This window comes from Diabrotica virgifera, chromosome 3 (assembly GCF_917563875.1).
Source record: "Diabrotica virgifera virgifera chromosome 3, PGI_DIABVI_V3a".
NCBI lineage: Eukaryota > Metazoa > Arthropoda > Insecta > Coleoptera > Chrysomelidae > Diabrotica > Diabrotica virgifera.
In genome coordinates, this window is record NC_065445.1 from 82,002,981 (window position 1) to 82,023,472 (window position 20,492).

Sequence of the window (20,492 nt, forward strand, 5' to 3'; positions counted from 1 at the left end):
TAAATACCACTAAAGGGTAAGCATTTTAATATTCAATCAACTCTAATTCCTCCTACCTCTTATATTATTATACATCAAGACAAGACTTCTTCTTCTTCTTCTGCTTTTTGTATAGACATGACTCTGTTTTTCAATGTACCCCCAGTAAGTTGTCTTTCCATCGTTTTCGTGGTCTTCCCACTGATCGTCTTATTATTGGGGAACCGTCTCTCGCCTTCCTTACTACTCTATTTGTTGTCATTCGACTTATGTGGTCATGCCATTCCACTCTTCGGTTTCTTGGCCAGTTATTAATGTTCTCCACCTTGCATCTCTGTCGTATATCTGTACCTCTAGCTCTATCCCATAGTGTCTTACCATCAATTTTTCGAAGGGTTTCCATTTCTGCTGATTCTAGCAATGCTTTTGTCCTCTCTGTGGCCTGATGACTGTTTTGTAAATTCTGCCTTTCATTTCTTTTCCGATATTTTTATATCTTCCTATTGTTTTATTAAGGCAACCTGCGGTTCTGTTTGCTCTACTCACTTAATCTTCCACTTCTGTTTCGAGCTTTCCGTAGCTAGATAGTGTCATGCTTAGCTATTTAAACTCCATCACTTGTTATACCGGGTGTCCACTTATATTTTCCCCCATTTTAACTGCGTATAAGTTCTAAACGGCTCAAGATAGACATATGCGGTTTTCGCTGAAATGTTTTGTTTTAGTAAAAGTTTTGTCTGAATGGGTTGAATTTTTTATATCGTTTTCAAACACGAAAAAAAATGGCGAATTTTTGAAAAAAACGTTGTTGACTTTTTTTTAATGGAACACCCAGTATATTTTTTGTAGATTGAAAGAAAGGTCATTCAACTATCCAGCGATATAAAGTTTTTCAAAATCGGTTGTCAAATCACTGAGTATTAATTTTTAAAATGAGAGGTGCAACGTGTGGATATCACACACCTAAATAACATAACGAAGCAAATAGTACATTCTTTCACGGTTTTTGCTGTAAATTTTAAATAACCGTTTGGATTGCCATGAAATTTGGCACACGGATAGCTAACATGTCAAAGAAAAAAAGTGATATTGTGCCGATGTGTGCTTTTGCCATGAGGGTGAAAAAAATATGTCCAAAATAAGTCCGGAATGGATAAAGTGACTAATTCTAAGTAACTTTTGTTCTGTAGAGTTTTTCACCAAGTCAATACTTTTCCAGTTGTTTGCGAGTGAATATGTTCATTATTCAACAAAATAAACACGTTTTTAGATGGTTTTTCGCAAATAACTCAAAAAGTAAGTATTTTCTAGAAAAAAAACATTCTTAGCAAAAATATAGCCTGTAAAAAAACTGAAAAAAATGGTGTATATGTTAGGGATCTATACCTAGCAGAAGCAGAGTTATAGCTAATGAAAAATAGGTTCATATTCGTCAAATTCCAAATCGAATATTTTATCGTGAAATATCCAAAAAAATGAAGCAATTTTTGGGGAAAACTCATTACAACTTTTTTAAAGTGTTAAAAATTTTTTATTTTTATTTTATAAAAAAATTTCTAGCATCAAAATTAAATAAGTTACGCCCAAAATAAAGTTGGTCCTTTTTATTTTGGCGAAAAAAAAAATCGGGAAGATCACCCCCTAATTAGCAACTTAAATGAAATTAATCGTTACCGCTTCACAACTTACTTTATTTATGTTGTATTTATACGATCTGTAAGTTTCATTAATTCAAAGTGCTTATTTTTAAAAAAATTTGGTTTTAAAGTACAATTTAAAAAAAATTTTATTTTGAAAATCATGCTTTGTTTCATAATAACTTAAACATTGTCAGATATACCAAAAATCTTAAGGAACAAAAAAATGTCGGCTATGCTTTTCTGAATATTTTGAATTTTTTTTTCTGTAAGACAAAAACTGGTTAAGATTTGGTGTTTCTAAATTTGCATACACTCGTGATTAGTCACGTTCAAATCCTTTTAACTGCAGTCCTCTCAAAAATAAAAACTTTGAACCGATGAGACCTACAGATAATATAAACAATACATATACGAGTAAAAAAACTTTTGAAGTGGTAACGATTAAGTTCATTAGATATGCTAATTAGGGGGTGATATTCCCGATTTTTTTATTAAAACAAAAGGCACCAACTTTATTTTGAGCGTAACTTGTTTACTTTTTATGTTAGAAATTTTTTTATAAAGCAGAAATAAAGCTTTTTTTAAACACTTTAAAAAAGTTGAAATGAGTTTTCCCCAAAAAGTGCTTCATTTTTTGATTATTCCTCATTGAAATATTCGATTTCGAATTTGACCAATATGAAAATATTTTTCATTAGCTATAACTCTGCTTCTGCTAAGTATAGAGCCCTAACACCATTTTTTTCAATATTTTACAGGCTATATTTTTTCTAAAAAAGTTTTTTCTAGAAAATACTTACTTTTTGAGTTATTTGCGATAGACCATCTAAAAACGTGGTTATTTTGTTGAAAAATGAACATATTCACTCACAAATAACTCGAAAAGTATTGACTTGGCAAAAAACTCTGTGGAACAAAAGTTGCTTAAAATTAGTCATTTTATCCATTTCCGGACTCATTTTGGACATGTATTTTTTTAACCCCCAAAAGGGGGTGAAACTCACCCCCAGAGTAAAAGTACACATCGGCACAATATCACTTTTTTCTCTGACGTGTTAGCTATGTGTATGCCAAATTTCATGTCGAAGCGGTTCTTTAAAATTTAGAGGTTTTGCAATATTTTACCGTTAAAGAACGTACTAAAATTGATATTATGTTATGTGATTTTCACATTGCATCTCTCATTTTAAAAATTAATTGCTCAGTCATTTGACAACCGATTTTAAAAAAAATATATCGCTGGATAGGTAAGTGACCGTTTTTTCAAGTTACAAAAAAATATAATGGGTGTTTTAATAAAAAAAGTCAACAACGTGTTTTTCAAAAATTCGCCATTTTTTATTTAAAAGCGATATAAAAAATGGTCATTTACCTAAAAACTTGAAAAAACGGTCATTTACCTATCCAACGATATAATTTTTTTAAAATCGGTTGTCAAATGACTGGGCAATTAATTTTTAAAATGGGAGATGCAATGTGGAAATCACATAATATCAATTTGCTTCGTTATGGTATTTAGGTATGTGATATCCACGTTGCACCTCATTTTAAAAATTAATTATTCAGTGATTTGACAACCGATTTTGAAAAACTTTATATCGCTAGATAGGTGAATGACCTTTCTTTCAATTTACAAAAAAATATATTGGGTGTCAAAAAAAAGTCAACAACGTTTTTTTCAAAAATCCGCCATTTTCTTTTTCGTATTTGAAAGCGATATAAAAAATTCAATCCATTCAGACAAAACTTTTATTAAAATAAAACATTTCAGCGAAAAGCGCATATTTCTATCTTGAGCCGCTTAGGAGTTATACGCAGTTAAAATGGGAAAATATAAGTGGACACCCGGTATTATCTGACCCTCCAGCTGCAATTTACATCTTATTGGATTTGCTGTTATAACCATGCATTTTATTTTCTTTTGGAGAAATTAATATGTGAAAATTGGTGCAGAATACGTTTGCATCATCTTCACTTTTAGAGATTAGTATTGCATCGTCTGTATGAGAAAACCTGAAAGACAAAATCTGGAATTTTGTCTGCCAGACTAAACCTGAAAAAATTAATTACGCCGTAATTTTTAAAATAGATTTTATTCAAATCACCAATATACATAACTTTGATAACAATATGATTAATATTCAAATTATACAAACAATATTATTGGTAGATATTTTTTCTTTTTACTAACTTATACTCATTGTAGTTTTTAGTGTATTACACATACAAATTTTTATTTTAGTTTATAAACCATTTTTGAAGGTAGACCTTAACCTAAGAGAATAAGAAAAACCCTGAAATAGTGCAATGTGTATATTACTTTTCAAAAATGGTTCAAAACAGATTGGAAGATACTGCAAAATAAAAATATTTGTATCACAATTGCCCTTCGTCCTGTAGCCAGGGGGGTACAACGGCCTCCTTAATTCAGATGGACTTACCCAAGTTTTTTTATGTATTTTTTTTTGGGTAACAGTTGATCCAGATGTCGATAAGATTGTTATAAACAAAGAACCTGAGGATTTACATAACAGCGATTTTTCGCAAAACAAAACATTTTTTTTTGTATTTTTTGGGTGATTCTCAGCAAAAAATGTTCTTACAAGTTTTTTCGTAGAATGCATAGTTTTCGAGATAAGCGCGGTTGAACTTTCAAAAAACTGAAAAAGTGCAATTTTTGAACCCGAATAACTTTTGATTAAAAATAAAATAGCAATTCAGCTTACTGCATTTGAAAGTTCAAGTAAAATTCTATAGGTTTTGATTATTTGCATTGCTACAAATTAAGTTTTTATTTGTTAAACAAAGCCATAAACACATAGTGTTTCCCGTGCCCAATGCATGCGTTTTAATGTACGTAATCTACGTAGAAATTGTCTGTATGCGCGCCTACTCGTTAGATTTCAAATAAGAAATGCATTGAAAACATCATTCAAGCACTATGTGCTTATAGCTTTGTTTAACAATAAAAAATAAATTTTTGGCAATGAAAATAATCAAAACCGATAGAATTTGACTTGAACTTTCAAATGCGGTAAACAGAATTGCTATTTTATTTTTCAATCAAAAATTATTCGGTTTAAAAAATTGCAATTTTTCGATTTTTTCAAAGTTCAACCGCGTTTATGTCGAAAACTATACATCCTACGAAAAAACTTGTAAAAACATTTTTTACTTAGAATGACCCAAAAAAATATAAAAAAATGTTTTGTTTTGCGAAAAATCGCTGTTATGTGATTCCTCAAGTTCTTTGTTTATAACAATGTTATCGACATCCGGATCAACTGTTACCCCAAAAATTTGTGTTCTACGGGTCAAAATACATAAAAAGAACTTGGTAAGTCCATCTGAATTAAGGAGGCCGTTGTACCCCCACTGGCGACAGGACTACCTGGTTGGAAAATGCATTTTGAATTAATGAATTATAAAGATATGATAAATGTATTTTTATCTCGAAATTTTAATATATATGTACGTATCAAATTGATCAAACTGAAGTGGCTTAGATTAAAAAGGTGAAGTTTGTGATAGACCAATCTTCCTAGAGCAATCTTTTTAAGGTCTCACTGAAAAAAATAAGGTCTTGTTAAGCCTTCACAGCTATTGATTAAAATGTGCGTGGAACATGACACTAGCAAACACAATGAAAAGAATAAAAGCAAACAAAAAAATGACAAGTATTTTTATATAGCCGTATATATTTGGCAGTTAAATTCTTTTAAATAAAACACTAAAAATTACATTGAGTTTATATAAACACCTGGTGTCATAGACAACTATAAAATATATTTATTTTTTCCATTACAAATAACAGTCATCAACAGTTTTTACATAATTTTGATTAGGCTCCTATAACAGTATTTTAGTGAAAAAGTGCTAAACCTTATAAAAATATAGATGATACCATTACCTCTAAAATCTTATTCTAATAAGACTAATAAAACACAACTATAACATATTTATAATACAGAGAGAGTCTGTAAAGTGGAATAAATTCAATATCTCAAATACTAATTGTTTTTTGGGAAAATGCTCAGACCCGTCGATTAGTATTTCAAATTGTCCTTTTTGACATACAATAATAATGTATACAGGGTGTCCCAATTTAGAGATATGACGTCATCGTTGATTTTCTTAAATGGCAACACTGTCATTTTAATAGCTATTTTGATAGTGTGTGTAAAGTTATACATAACTGCAAAATTTCAAATTTTTATTCCCTACCATTTACAAGATAATAAAATATAACAAAGGTATGAAAAACAAGTAATCAATTAATTGAATTTAATTATTTCAATTAAGCAAATGCTCATAATGTTGTCCATTGACTATTTGACAATATCCTAAACGCGATCGAAATTCGTTTTGAATATTGCTAATGATTTGGGGTGAAATTAATCTGCACTCATTTCTTATTCGCGCTTTTAGATCCTCAACATCTGTTGGCTTGGTCTTAAAAACTTTGCTTTTCAAGTACGCCCATAAAAAAAGTCCAACGGATTGAGATCTGGGGATCTTGGTGGCCATTCAATTGGTCCCCTTCTACCTATCCATCTGCCTGGAAATACGGCATCGAGATATTCACGAACCGGTCTTGCGAAATGGGGAGGCGCACCATCTTGCTGAAACCAGATGTCTCTATTTGGAACATTAGCATGTACAGGGTTAGGAAACAAATTAACCAATTGCGGTATTAATTCTTCTTGCAAGAATTCTAAATATCGTGCTCCATTGAGAGTTTCAGCAAAAAATATTGGTCCTATAATTTGATTTCCTACGATCCCTGCCCACACATTCACTTTTTCTGGTCGCTGCGTATGGCCTTCCCTCATCCAGCGTGGGTTCTCATCCGCCCAATATCGACAATTTTGTCGATTTACCTCACCATTTAACATAAACGTACATTCATCAGAAAATAGAATGTTTTCTACTAGAATGTTGTTCGTGTCTAGTTGATTCATCATATGTTCACTAAACAGCAGTCTTCTCTCAGGATCATCTTCCAGTAATTCCTGCAGGATTGTAAGTTTGTAAGGATGCAATTTATGTGCTTTAAGAATTCGTGCTACTGACGACTGGCTAATTTCAAGATCATTAGATATCTGCCTGGTAGAGGTATTAGGATTTTCTTGAACAGATAGTAGTACATTCATTTTGATATCTTCACTAAGAGCAGTTTGTCGAGGAGTACTGGTTTTTCTTACATGCCCGTTTTCCCTAAATTGTCTTTCTATTTTACTTACAGTACTTTGCGATATCGGTGGCAGATCGGGATATTTTTCTCTAAACAGATGCGTAACTTCCATTTGTGTTCTTGCTCTATCTCCATATCCAAGCATTTGTAAAATTTCAGTCTTGTGCTTTTCAGTTAAATAAATCATATTTAACAATTTCTCCAAACGAACTGACTTGCTAATAATCGATATTTTTAAACGTCAAAATATTTGACAACTTGCTAAAAACCATACCAACACAACCTTTTTGTTTAATAATATATAGATTGCTGGATTTTTCTTAAAATGATTATGAATACAAGTTTTTAATTTAAAATAAATTCAATAGTTCAAATACATAGGTACAGCGAGTCCCAATTTTAAGGACATTTTAAGATATTGTCAAATAGTCAATGGGCAACATTATGAGCATTTGCTTAATTGAAATAATTAAATTCAATTATTTGATTACTTGTTTTTCATAACTTTGTTATTCTTTATTATCTTGTAAATGGTAGGGAATAAAAATTTGAAATTTTGCAGTTATGTATAGCTTTTCACACGCTATCAAAATAGCTATCAAAATGACAGTGTTGCCATTTAAGAAAATCAACGATGACATCATATCTCTAAATTGGGACACCCTGTATACATTATTATTGTATGTCAAAAAGGACAATTTAAAATACTAATCGCGAGTTTGAGCATTTTTCAAAAAAACAATTAGTATTTGGATTATTGAATTTATTCCAAATTACAGACATAACTTTGTTATTCTTTATTATCTTTTAAATTGTAGGGAATAAAAATTTGAAATTTTGAAGTTATGTATAGCTTCTCACACGCTATCAAAATAGCTATCAAAATGACAGTGTTGCCATTTAAGAAAATCGACGATGACGTCATATCTCTAAATTGGGACACCCTGTATACATTATTATTGAATGTCAAAAAGGACAATTTGAAATACTAATCGACGGGTCTGAGCATTTTCCCAAAAAACAGTTAGTATTTGAGATATTGAATTTATTCCACTTTACAGACTCTCTCTGTATATTCACATTAACAATGATTTACCTTCCATAATATATAAAAAATATATATGTGAGACATAATTATATTTGGGATAAACTTTTACTAAAAGATCATTGGTCTAGCTCTGGTCTTTAATAAATAGCTTATTTCACTTACATAATAACTATTATGGACGATTTGCACCATCTTTATCCAACAATAAGCGTTACTATCAGATTAATGTGTTGCCTTATGATTTCAGTTGAACGAGAATTGGCTAATGGAATATCCTAGAATCTCCTCTATAGCACTCAGCTTATATTATATGCATGACAATATAATTCAAAATATACCTCATACTCACGGTGAGACAGCTATCAGAGAAAGCCCTAGAGCTAGAGCGTAACAGTAAGTAGTTTCTCTGTTTTGTGGATTTGGAAAAAGCCTTTAATCGTGCACAACGTAACACGTAAGATCTGAGAAATTTTTAACCGTAGAAATGTGAAACATAAGCTAATCAAAGCAATAAAGAATATATATAAATGTACACGTAATAATGTAAGAACGAACAACTGCTCATCTCTAGAATTCTACACAAGGAGAGGTGTAAGACAAGATGGTATCCTAAGTCCTTTGTTCATCACTCTCATGGAAAAGAATGCAGGGATAAGGAAAACAGAACAAGGGTTGTGGACTGTGGTGTATAAACTCCAAAAAGTATATGTGTCAGTGTTGATATAATGCCGATGACCTGGTAATTGTGGCAAAATTAGAAAAAGACTTACAAGAGAATGTGGATATTTGGAATGAAGCTTTTACGAAATTCGGGATGAAAATAAATATTGTAAAAACAGAAGCTTTAATAACATCGAAAACTCAAGAAAAAATAAATGTAAAGTTCAATAATAAGACCATTACATAAGTAGAGGACTTCAAGTTCTTATTTAGGATCAACAATGAATGGACAAGGAAATATTGAACTAGAAATAAATAGCAGGATAGTGAATGCAACAAAATTGCACTATATTTGGTTTGGTACCTGACTTTTTTTTTTAGACAAAAGGAAGTAAGCCTTAAATCAAAAATGAAAGTATTTCAAACTGTATTTTAACATGCGAAATGCGATATTTGCAAGCGGTAACCGGAGTGACCAAACGTGGTAGTGCCTATAAGAAACAAAGAAATACGTGAAAGGTGCGGTATCTGAATGACCTTAGAAATACTTGAAACGAAACAGCTCAATCCTGTTCAACCATATGGCGAGAATGAGTGAATGCAGAACTGTAAAGAGGGTACGGAAAGCCGTATCAGATAAAAAACGATGAAGAGACAGACCAGCAAGAACATGGAACGCAGATATTGGGAAGACTTTTGCAAAAAGCAATATTGGGTGGAAAAACGCAGAGAGACTAGCTACTGACCGAAAAGCATGGATACGTCTGATTGCTCCACTTACCTCGATACCTTATGGTATAAGAGGAAGGCTTAAGTAAGTATGTATGATTCAAACTACACATGTTTGTTGCCCAGAAATTAAATTCTATCAATAATGCCGGCATTATTAAGTGTAATACGATAAACTAACTGAATAAACTATAAAACTTGTTCTTTTCTAGGAGTAAATCCCTTTTCGCACCAATTCAGTAAATACATGTCGTATAAATAAGGTTGCTATTTTCATTAGACCATTCTTTTTAGTACAAAGCAAATATAATTATATCTATGTACTACCAAATCTGGCAATTTACTACCAAACACGGCATGTGTTAAAACTAAAAATACTAAAATTTAAAAGATTAAAAATAATTTCGCCAGAAAAATATTATACGACTGCATTAAGATATATTATGCTATTTAAATATAGATGAAAACAAAAGTGAAAAGGGGTGACATGATTATATATAATGCATCACTATGTAAAGCCACAAAAATACCGTATTGCTCATAACTTCAAAGTTGGCAGAATTTCAAAATATATAAAAACTCAGATATATTAAAAAGAAAACAAAAAAGGATTTTATTTTAATAAAATTTGATATACATATGTTCATCTTTTCATTATATTATGATATACAGGAATATCAGTCATATCAATGCCATACCAACAGTCCCATCAAGAAAAGATGAACTTTTTTTCAGAAAACTGTTAGTACATTTCACAGGCTGAACACGAAGGCTGAACACTACGAAGATTAAAGGTCATAGGGCGACACCAAAGTACAATAGAGCTTGCCCCAAGATCTTCTCCAGGCTGATGGCTCTAACAGACCGCTTCTTCACTACCAGGCATAATTTAAATCTGGAAGACTAATTAAAATGCGAAAAATTTAACGTCGAATACGCATTTGTGGCCTTTTTCACTTCGGTCACACTTGGTGCAACCTCTTACCCCTGAACATTGACATAATCGACTTTAATTATGCAGACAACGGTTGGCTTGGGACTAGGATTGAAATGGTCTTTAGTGATAAATAATCTCGATAATTCTGTTTAGGGATGGCCTAGCTAGGGTCGGAAGAGGATGTGTTGAAAGAAGAAATCCACAGTTTTTTGTTGAACAAGTGGGATTAATACTGTTGGGACTAAGATTCGTCAGAGGGAACATTACAGCTCTGCGAGACGTAGAATAAATTCTGGAACCGCATCTTATACCCTATTTTCAGACGCATTAACATCCAATTTTTCGGGACAACGCAAGTCCACACATTTCGGGAGTATTTTTCCCTGGCCCACGGAATCACCGGATTTATTTCCAACACGTGTGGGAGGTGATTCCTAATTGATTCTTAATTTAGAGAATAATTCTCAAACTGTGAAGGCACTTGGAAAGAATTAATTATGGGATGGAATAAGTAGACCAAGAGGATCTTGGACTAAAAATAACAAATGTTTGGTGGCCCTGGGATCTTGCTCGATAAGTGCGGAAACGTAAACAGAAATATCCTAAATTCGTTTGGAATTTATGTATCACAGTAAGTTTGAATTTAAAAGCACAGCCAAATAGTTTTGGCTATAAACCGGTTTATGAAAGAATAGAGAAATAAAGAAATAAACTCTACGGAATTCAGCAAGTGGTGGAGTGACAATTTCTGCCAGTTTACATAAAAATAATTAGTTTAAGAATACCATTCTTATAAAAAAAGTGTTTTTATGTTATATTGTAAATAGTACGTATATAGATTAAGATTAAAACATCGGAAGAAAAGTATTAAGAGTTGATAAAAAAATTAATAATGGTAAAATTATTAATAATGCCTTGTTAATTTTAGCATCGTTTTATTATCTTGAAATTGACGCATGTTAACTTTGGAAATCATAACAAAAAATGATATAAAATATATAAAGTCTATTCGGTAGGCTTACACCGGTAACGGATTAAGAAAGAAATGAACAAATTGACTGGTCCGCTGTTGTTTGACTATTTACACATGGGCGCAGTCATTTTTTATTTGAGGGGGTTCTTATATAAATCAAATAATTTTAAATTTTAGGTGTTTGTATAGCCTCACAAGCCTAAACGATATAATTTCATGATTCTTTATAACAGTTCATTACCCGTAGCAAAAAATCAATATATCTAATTTTAATTGTGGCATGAATATCAATATAATAAAAATAAAACAAATTCTAACTTATAAAAGATAGAAGGCTAATCGTTGCTGTATTGTTAGTGTTTTGATTTAATCTCTAAAATGGTTTTATATAAAGCCACAATCAATTTAATTGATATATTAAAGCGGCCGCAATGCAGCCTATAGTCAATAATAGGTCTGGACACCGCGTATGAAAAAAAAGTTGATTAATAGTAAGCTGAAAATTTGTTAATAGCTTAAGGGTCAGACAAACTTTGATATATGGGAACACTGGAACAGGGGAAGTTTTAATTGTAGAACAGGTTAAAAATTTGGAACGGTCAGGCCACGAAAACGGCACATGTATTTTTTCCGACAGAACCGACTTAAACTCTTCGAATAGAGATTAAACCCTCATGCAAAAATCAGACGTTGGGTCGAAAAAAATGGGCGTTTTAATGAGTGGAACATGTAGAATGTCAAATGACAGGAATTATGACAGGTGATAAATAGCAGTCTGATTTTTGCATGAGAGTTTAATCTCTGTTCGGAGAGTTTAATTCTGTTCTGTCGGACAAAATAAATGTGCCGTTTTCGTGGTGTGAGCTTTCAAAATTTTTAACCTGTTCCACAATTAAAACTGCCCCTGTTCCAGTGTTCTCATATATCAAAGTTTATCCGACTAGACACCCTTAAGCTATTAACATATTTTCAGCTTGCTACTAGTCAACTTTTTTTTCATACGCTGGATCCAGACCTATAAGTTGGATGTTTTAAAATTAAAGTCAATTGACGCGTGTAAAAAGCATTTAAATGACATTGTAAATTAACTTTAGCTTATTTTATTCTTGTATCAGATCGCATGTTTTCTATGTTAATTATGTATATTTTATAGTTTATATGTATAATGGGGTATTTTTCCCGTAAATAAAATTAACTACAAATAGTTTCGATTTCAAACAAATGATCTAAAATGATCACGCCTTAAAAAGGATCCGGAAATCCTACAGCAATGCATTATGTAAACATCAAATATTTAAGTAAACTGCTAAATATTATTAAGTCAATATACGTACCAATTTTTTTACTAAAATGATTTAGTCGTTATTGTTCACACTATCATCGCCATCGCTGCCATCGTCATCGCTGTCGTCACCGTTAATTGTTATTATGATTGTGCTTATTTCGTTAATTTTATTTTCACGAATCCACCAATCCTCAATTAATTTTTCGAACTTAGATATACAGTTCCGCCATACTTCTGGAGTTGCAATTGAAAGTGCTTCTCGCCAAGTTTCCCAAACGGCTTCGTCAGTATAACCATTAGGCCCAATATGGTTATAGTAATATTGTTTTGCTGTTCCCCACATATATTTGATGGGATTAAACTGGCAGTGGTATGGTGGAAGACGTAAAACTTGATGCCCGTAACTTTCAATAACCTGATCCACCACAAAGATTTTTGGTTTCGCATGTTCTTTTGTCAAACGTAACAACTCAGACTTTAATATATGCTGTGGAATAGATATGCGTTCATTTGTTAGCCATTCTTTAATTTGATCTACATTCCACGAATTTGTTGGAATTTTGTTTAGTATTTCTGAATGGTAAGGCGCATTGTCTAAAATAATTACGCTGGGTTCACTAAATACTGAAAGAAGTTTTTCACTCAACCATCTCACAAACATTTCCGTGTTCATATTTTCATGATAGTCACTATTTTTTGATGTAGACGAAAATATTAAATTAGCACTTTCTACATATAAAGCCTGTCTTCTATAAAGCCACTAGTATGCTTGATCGATTTTATGTTGTCATCTTGCCATATTCTCTTGGTAGCACCCTTAGAAAATATCCATGTTTCGTCTAAATATACAAAAGTTAACCCTTTTTCTTTAAATTTGTTATATTTTCTCAGAAACTCAATTCTCTTGTGTACAACAGAACTTCTTTCACAAAGCTCTTTTCTGTTTTAAATTTGAATCCTATGTTATGTAGGACTTGCCATAAACTTGTTCTGCCGATGTCACCAAATTCCCCCTATTCTCATTTAAAAAATCATCGATAACGTCATCACATCCAGATGGATGACGACACTAGTATGATATGTATGCCAAAATATCATAATTTAAAAACAAAAATCGGAATCTTTCGGGATTTTCCCTAATATCATCGGTTTACGAAATAACGAATTTATTCCTTTCATTTGCACTCTACTGTATATACGAGTAGATGCAAAATTTACTAAATGCATTAACATTATTTAGTGGTGGCCGCATATCGAAATAACTACTCTGTGATAGACCACATAACGAATTAGCAATTAGCTACTCTGCGGTGGACCGCATATTGGATGGTAGACCGCATATCGAATCGGCACTAATCTATATATTTTTTCGTATTTTAAATATTACTTGCGCGTAAATCCTAATTGTTCTTTTAGTCAAGGAAGTCTCTTCGCATCCGCTCGGGAAAATATTTTAGTCAGGTGTTTTGCATACTTACTCCTAAGTTAGTATTAAGTTTTTGCTAAGAAAGGTATTTCTAACAAGGGTGCATTGTGTTTTATTATCCATCTTATTATTTTTCCTTAAGTTAACTTGTTTATTAAATTTTAATCAAAAAATTACTAAAAATTCAATATATAAATAGATATTGGCCCTCTACGCACCCGAGGTCTACGCTTATGCTACTGGTATAACTAAAATATTACAATCGACCTGCCGATTCGTTTGTTTCTTTATTAATCCCTAACCGTTGTAAGTCAACCGAATAGACTATACTTGTATTACATAACTATAATAGTAATAGCATAAAATAATTCAGTACGCAGAACAACCCAACTACAATTACGTTACGACCACCAAAATTCTAAAAAAATCACCATTCTTATCATTTGGCTTCACCAAAAGCCTTCTGCTTGAACATCATATTATGTACTTTAAGAATAATTATATTAAAACAATAAAATCACCTTATATCAAACTAACAAATATATAAATATGTGGCAGCATTTAAATATTTGGAAGCAATTGTGAATGGCTAAAATAAGAGAAGTGAAGAAGTAACGGAACGAATACTAGCAGGCAACAAAACATACTGGAGATATCATAGGCTAATGAAGGACAAGAACTTATCCAGAAATACAAAACTGAAAATATACAGAGTTGAAATCAGACCAGTAGTTACGTACGCAACTGAGACAATGTGAAAAGATGCAACTGAGACAAAAGATAAAGAAAAATTGAGAAACGATCTACTGATTAAGAAGATCACCAGATGAAAACCAGAAACTGAAAGACCAAGGGGAAGACCCAGAGAGAGAGGACAAGGTCATGAAAGATATCAAAATTCTGAAAGTGAGAAACTGGAGGGAACTATGCACATATCGAAATGACTGGAAGAAGATTGTAACGAAAGCCAAGTCATACAAGAAACTTTGACAACACACAAGTGTAACGAGGAGTGATTCACCGCAATAAGCGAATCAGAGAGCTCTAAGTAAGAGCGGCAAACATTTCACCCGGAATAAAAAGCCTTGATAAGTGGCAGCATTGCTGAAGGAATGCGCCATAACGTGTTAACACAATTGAAAACATGCAAAAATATTACTGAAAAAATCGGCCATAAGAAATAATATTTCACCAGCCTTAATTTGAAGTATCGACGTTTGATTAAACCAAAAATGAAGGAAATTAATAACAAATTAAAACAGAAAAATCTGCCACGACAAAACCTGACAATGCTTTAATGCAATAATCAGGCACTGGGTTGGCAGCCCAGGCACTGGGTTGGCAGCCGTTTCTAATATTCCAGTGGCGCTGGAATGGGTGAGCTGGAATGAAAAATAGACCGTCACTGAATTGATCCCTAATGCTTCATTCCAATGCAGATTCACATTATTCCAATAGCATTGCACCACTCTACTCAATGCTGAGCTGGAATATTGTGAAGCGGACATTATTTGAATTGGATTTCCACTGTAAACGGGCGATATGGGTTTACAGTCTACTAAAATAATAAAATTAATAGTATTTACATTTCTTTATTTTTAAACGTGACTTTTGCCACTTAAAAAAATATGTAACGTAAAGAACCCCGCATAGTAGTGCCTTTATAAACTGTAAAAAAATGTAGTCAGTATAGTCTGGGCTGATTATCGGAGAATAGGCCATTTTTGGGAAAAGTTATTTACCAGCAATTTTATTGCTAAAATCGGAGCTTATGATTGTATATATTAATAATATAGGTATGCAAAGTCCGCAGATAGTGTGTTACTTTTTTTATAAACAAAATGGCGCCCGAAAATCGTGTTTTTTTCAATTTTTGCTCTATAACTCCAAAGATTTTAACTTTACACCAAAAACACTCAAATAAAAATTCACCGCAATTAAATTCTGCATAGAGACGTATTTTTTCCGATTTACTTCGACTAAAACTTTCCCTGGAAAAAGCGGGTTTTCCAACAAAATCTTTAATTTTCAATTAAACTTTTAGATAAGTAATTGTTAATCAATAATTAAATAACTTGGTAATGTAAAAGCCCTTTTTGTATAGCTTATAATTCCAGAAGCCGATGGAAATTGAATGAACAGTTTAGCAACAATTGAATTGTAAATTAGAAATTTACGGTCGCTATAATAACGACAATAATTATGATGCATAAGAATAACTATGATTTTTTTTATAAAAAACACTATACCTATCTAATGTACTTTACACAATTGAAATTGGACTATTTAAGCGGCCTCAGGAATATTTTAAAATTATAAAGAATTTTTTGGCTTATAAACAAATATATCTCGGGAAATATTAAACTAAATTAAATTGTAAAAACGGTATTCGAAAAACAGTGGCAGGACGCTTCTTTTAAAAGAAAAAAATGTTTAATATGATAAGTAGTTCCTGAGATACAACCGGTCAAAGTTGACCGGAATTTACGGCAAAGATATAAACAATAGGATCATAATTTTCAAACCATCACTTTTTTATTTTTGTCCTCTTTCTCCACACCAATTTTCGTATCCTTAAAATACTCATAACATATATTATTATAATAAAAACTATCGATAATACGTGTGAAAATTGCCAAAAATATCAAAATTCCAATCAAAAATTAGGTTGGAGAAAATGTAACCCTCAAAGTTCAAAATCGGTATACGTTAAAAAAATGCATTTTCTCGGCTTCCCATGGAACAATTTCCTTCATTCTTTTTTTGTTCCCAAGGAACTCGAGTAGAGCCATCGAACTAACGCATTATTAAATGTCAGACTTGTTTTTGTTTTGTTATAATAAATTAAATTATTTATTATAACACAAAATTTTAATTTGTTTAAATAAAAATTGTTTAAATAATTATACAGCTTTCAAATGAGAATATCTATGTTTTTAACTTTAAAAGGTACACTTGTAGTAAGTTTATCTAAAAAAAAGCCTACAACTGGAAAAAATATGTAGTTTTCTGTTCTTATAAATAAATCAATCTATTATAACAAAACAAAAGCAAGTTTGACATTTAATAATGCGTTAGTTCGATGGCTCTACTCGAGTTATTAGGGAACAAAAAAAGAATGAAGGAAATTGCTCCATGGGAAGCCGAGAAAATGCATTTTTTTAACGTATACCGATTTTGAACTTTGAGGGTTACATTTTCTCCAACCTAATTTTTGATTGGAATTTTGCTATTTTTGGCAATTTTCACACGTATTATCGATCGTTTTTATTATAATAATATATGTTTTGAGTATTTTAAAGATACAAAAATTGGTGTGGAGAAAGAGGACAAAAATAAAAAGGCGATGGTTTGAAAATTATGATTCTATTGTTTATATCTTTGCCGTAAATTCAGGTCAACTTTGACTGATTGTATCTCAGGAACCACTCGTCACAATTAAACGTTTTTTCTTTTAAAAGAAGCGTCCTGCCGCTGTTTTTTGAATACCGTTTTCACAATTTAATTTAGTTTAATATTTCCCGAGATATTCTATTTGTTTATAAGCCAAAAAATTGTTTATAATTTTAAAATATTCCTGAGGCCGCTTAAATAGTCCAATTTCAATTCTGTAAAGTACATTAGATAGGTATAGTGTCTTTTTATGAAAAAATCATAGTTATTCTTATGCATCATAATTATTGTCGTAATTATAGCGACCGTAAATTTTTAATTAACGATTCAATTGTTGCTAAACTGTTCATTCAATTTCCATCGGCTTCTGGAATTATAATCTATACGAAAAGGGCTTTTATATTATGAAGTTATTTATTTATTGATTAACAATTACTTATCTAAAATTTTAGTTGAAAATTAAAGATTTTGTTGGAAAAACCCGCTTTTTCCGGGGAAAGTTTTCGTCGAAGTGAATCGAGAAAAACACGTCTCTATGCAGAATTTAATTGCGGTGAATTTTTATTTAAGTGTTTTTGGTGTAAAGTTAAAATCTTTGGAGTTAGAGCAAAAATTGAAAAAAACACGATTTTCGGGCGCCATTTTGTTTATAAAAGAAGTAGCACACTATCTGCGGACTTTGCATATCTATATTATTAATATATACAATCATAAGATTCGATTCCAGCAATAAAATTGCTGGTAAATAACGTTTCCTTGTATTTTGCTAATTAGCCCAGAGTAGTAATGAATACAAAGAAATAGAAGCAAAATTAAATCTGATCTGAGAAAAATTGTATTCGGTATTTTTATGACGGTATCTTATTGTAAAATGGGGTACTATTCGGCGTACTCTTTTATTAGTCCATTTAAAGCAAATCTGACTCTTTGGCAAATAATAATTAACTGGTGTAACGTATTTAGAAGACTTTTTTACGGGAAGACTTTTTTAAAGATCCATCCAACTGACCGAAAATCTTACTAAAGTTTGTCCAACAGTAAATGGTTGACTTCAAATAGTAGCGACTATAAACATCCTGGGTTAACGGATAATAGTATAAAAGGCCCGGTTTCAGGTAAAATTTAAATATGTTTGAATGTTTGTTTTTTTATAATCTTAGCAATTAAAATAGATTTAATTTATTTTAAAACTAATTTGAAAACATTAATTTCAGGTATATAAGGCAAAGCAATATATTTTACATCCGTTTTTTTGTTTTTGTCGTCGTAATTTTTGTAAATTTTGTGGATCCTTTGCTTTATGATAGGAGTACCGTCTAGTCAGTGTTAATTGTCAAAAGACCAACTCTGTCTACCTCGTTTTCTTATCGCTCCGGACCGGTCTTAACAATGGGCCAAGTCAGATAAATTTAATAATATTTACGACCGCACTAATTGAAGTCAACCATTTACTGCTAAACAAACTTTACAATAATTCTATCACGAACTGAGGTATATTCCTTGACAGCTCCTTTGTTTGGTTCATGTGCGATTAGTGCCACGTTTCTTGATCGTGTTTTATGACTCGAGAAGTAATATATGACATTGTTGTTGCCTGGTCCCTGAGAGACCTATGATAGGGACTTGTAAGAATGAATGTCAATCCGAGTTAAACAACAATGTCCAAACAATATTGAGAGTTGAAAATGAAAGACATATGACTCTTTGATATTTGACCCTTTACCACTGACATGCGGTATGCCATACCGCGCCGAAAATATATTTTGTTCTAAAACGTGTTTTATAAAAGATTCCTAGAACACCATCTGTGTACCCTTCCTTCAAGTGGTGTGTCAGTGCTTGCTCTCAACTGCTGCAGTTTTAGTTTTCTTTTTATTCTTTCATCTACGTTGATGTAACGTTTTCTTGCGGTATCGCGTACCGCATGATAGTGTTTACGTTTCTATAGTTACAAGCAGTCCACACTATTCCTATGGCAGAAAGATCATCCAGTTGTTATACTTTTAATTGCTTTCAACATTATTTTACTATTTTTTAGTTACCAATACTCAGGTTTTTGTAGCATTTACTTCACATTAACTTTCTTGATATTCTCAAGTTTTGCTAACTAAATTATTGCCTCAGAGGGACATAATTTATCAGTCTAGGTCATCAAATGACCAGCGAGTAATTTACATGATACAAAAGTGCTATATAGAATGAAATAAAAAATACCATGCTGAAATTTGTAGGTCTTACAAAAAATCTTCCAGATTTGCAAAAAATAGACTAACTTAACCTAATAAAAATGCTCAAAATTATGAATCCTTAAACCATGCTTCCTCAAGTCTGTCCTATAATAATACGAATTGGTACAAAAGATACATTTATATCTTTTTTCTTTTCCACATTCGACTGTTAAATGTCTGGATAAATTTTTTACAAGCGTATACGATTTATCACAATTCGGGCAACGAAATCTTCGCCGAGCACAAACTAAAAAGAACATAAAATTAGAAAAAAAAATCAGTATAATAGAAAACATAAAAGGTGCTCCCGAAAATAAAATGTGCAAATAATATCAAAATTATATATAATGGCAATAATAACTTACGCAAAAGGGTCAATCCAAACCAAGTGGTCCAAAGGTGGTTGCTTGACTATTTTTAATATTTTTTATTTTTCTACCTTTTAAACTTCAGTCTATGGAGAGTACAAAATTGCATTCATTTTATTTTTAAAAAATTTAGTTTGCCGATGACGGCCATTTTTGTTAAAGCGTATCGAGTATCGATCATTTTCACGGAAAACATGACTGCGCTCTTTAGCCAATATTTTCACTGAGGTTTGTCCTAGAACAATAAATCAAAAACCAAACTTTTTAGAAAAGTATGCTCTAAATGCTTGCATTATTTAATTTCAAACTACCGTTAAGGCCTAAAATGAACCTCAAAAGTTTGAAAAAATAAACTGATAAAATTCCATTTTCAGCATTTTTTTAACAGCATAAGGCAAGCCGATAATGGTTTGTAATTTTTTTCTGCAAAATACATACATCCATACTTTAAGTAAAAAAAGTTTGAGCTTTGAGACTTGAGTAAATTTTTTAAAAAAAAATCTCAAAAATGAAATTTTTTGAAAAATCTCAAAGTTTGACCCTTTATATCTCTGATGGGCACGGATGAAAAAATTTGAAATTTGGCTGAATGTTAGCTCCTAGCAAGTAAAATAAGGAGTAAAATTTGGAGT

General features: G+C 31.7%; 1 protein-coding gene across 5 annotated transcripts in view; it reads right to left on the reverse strand.

Moving 5' to 3' along the window:
- Positions 1–20,492, reverse strand: part of LOC114336038 (longitudinals lacking protein, isoforms H/M/V) — a 630,205-nt gene that overhangs the window by 32,698 nt on the left and 577,015 nt on the right. The window contains exon 5 of one of the 5 annotated variants that reach the window (XM_050646604.1): positions 19,528–19,739. The exons of the other annotated variants lie outside the window; for them this stretch is intronic. Within the exon in view, the coding sequence (XP_050502561.1) occupies positions 19,543–19,739 (197 nt within the window). The 3' untranslated portion in view covers positions 19,528–19,542. Of the gene's footprint in view, positions 1–19,527; positions 19,740–20,492 lie in introns of those variants that run through there. 5 annotated transcript variants of the gene reach the window in all.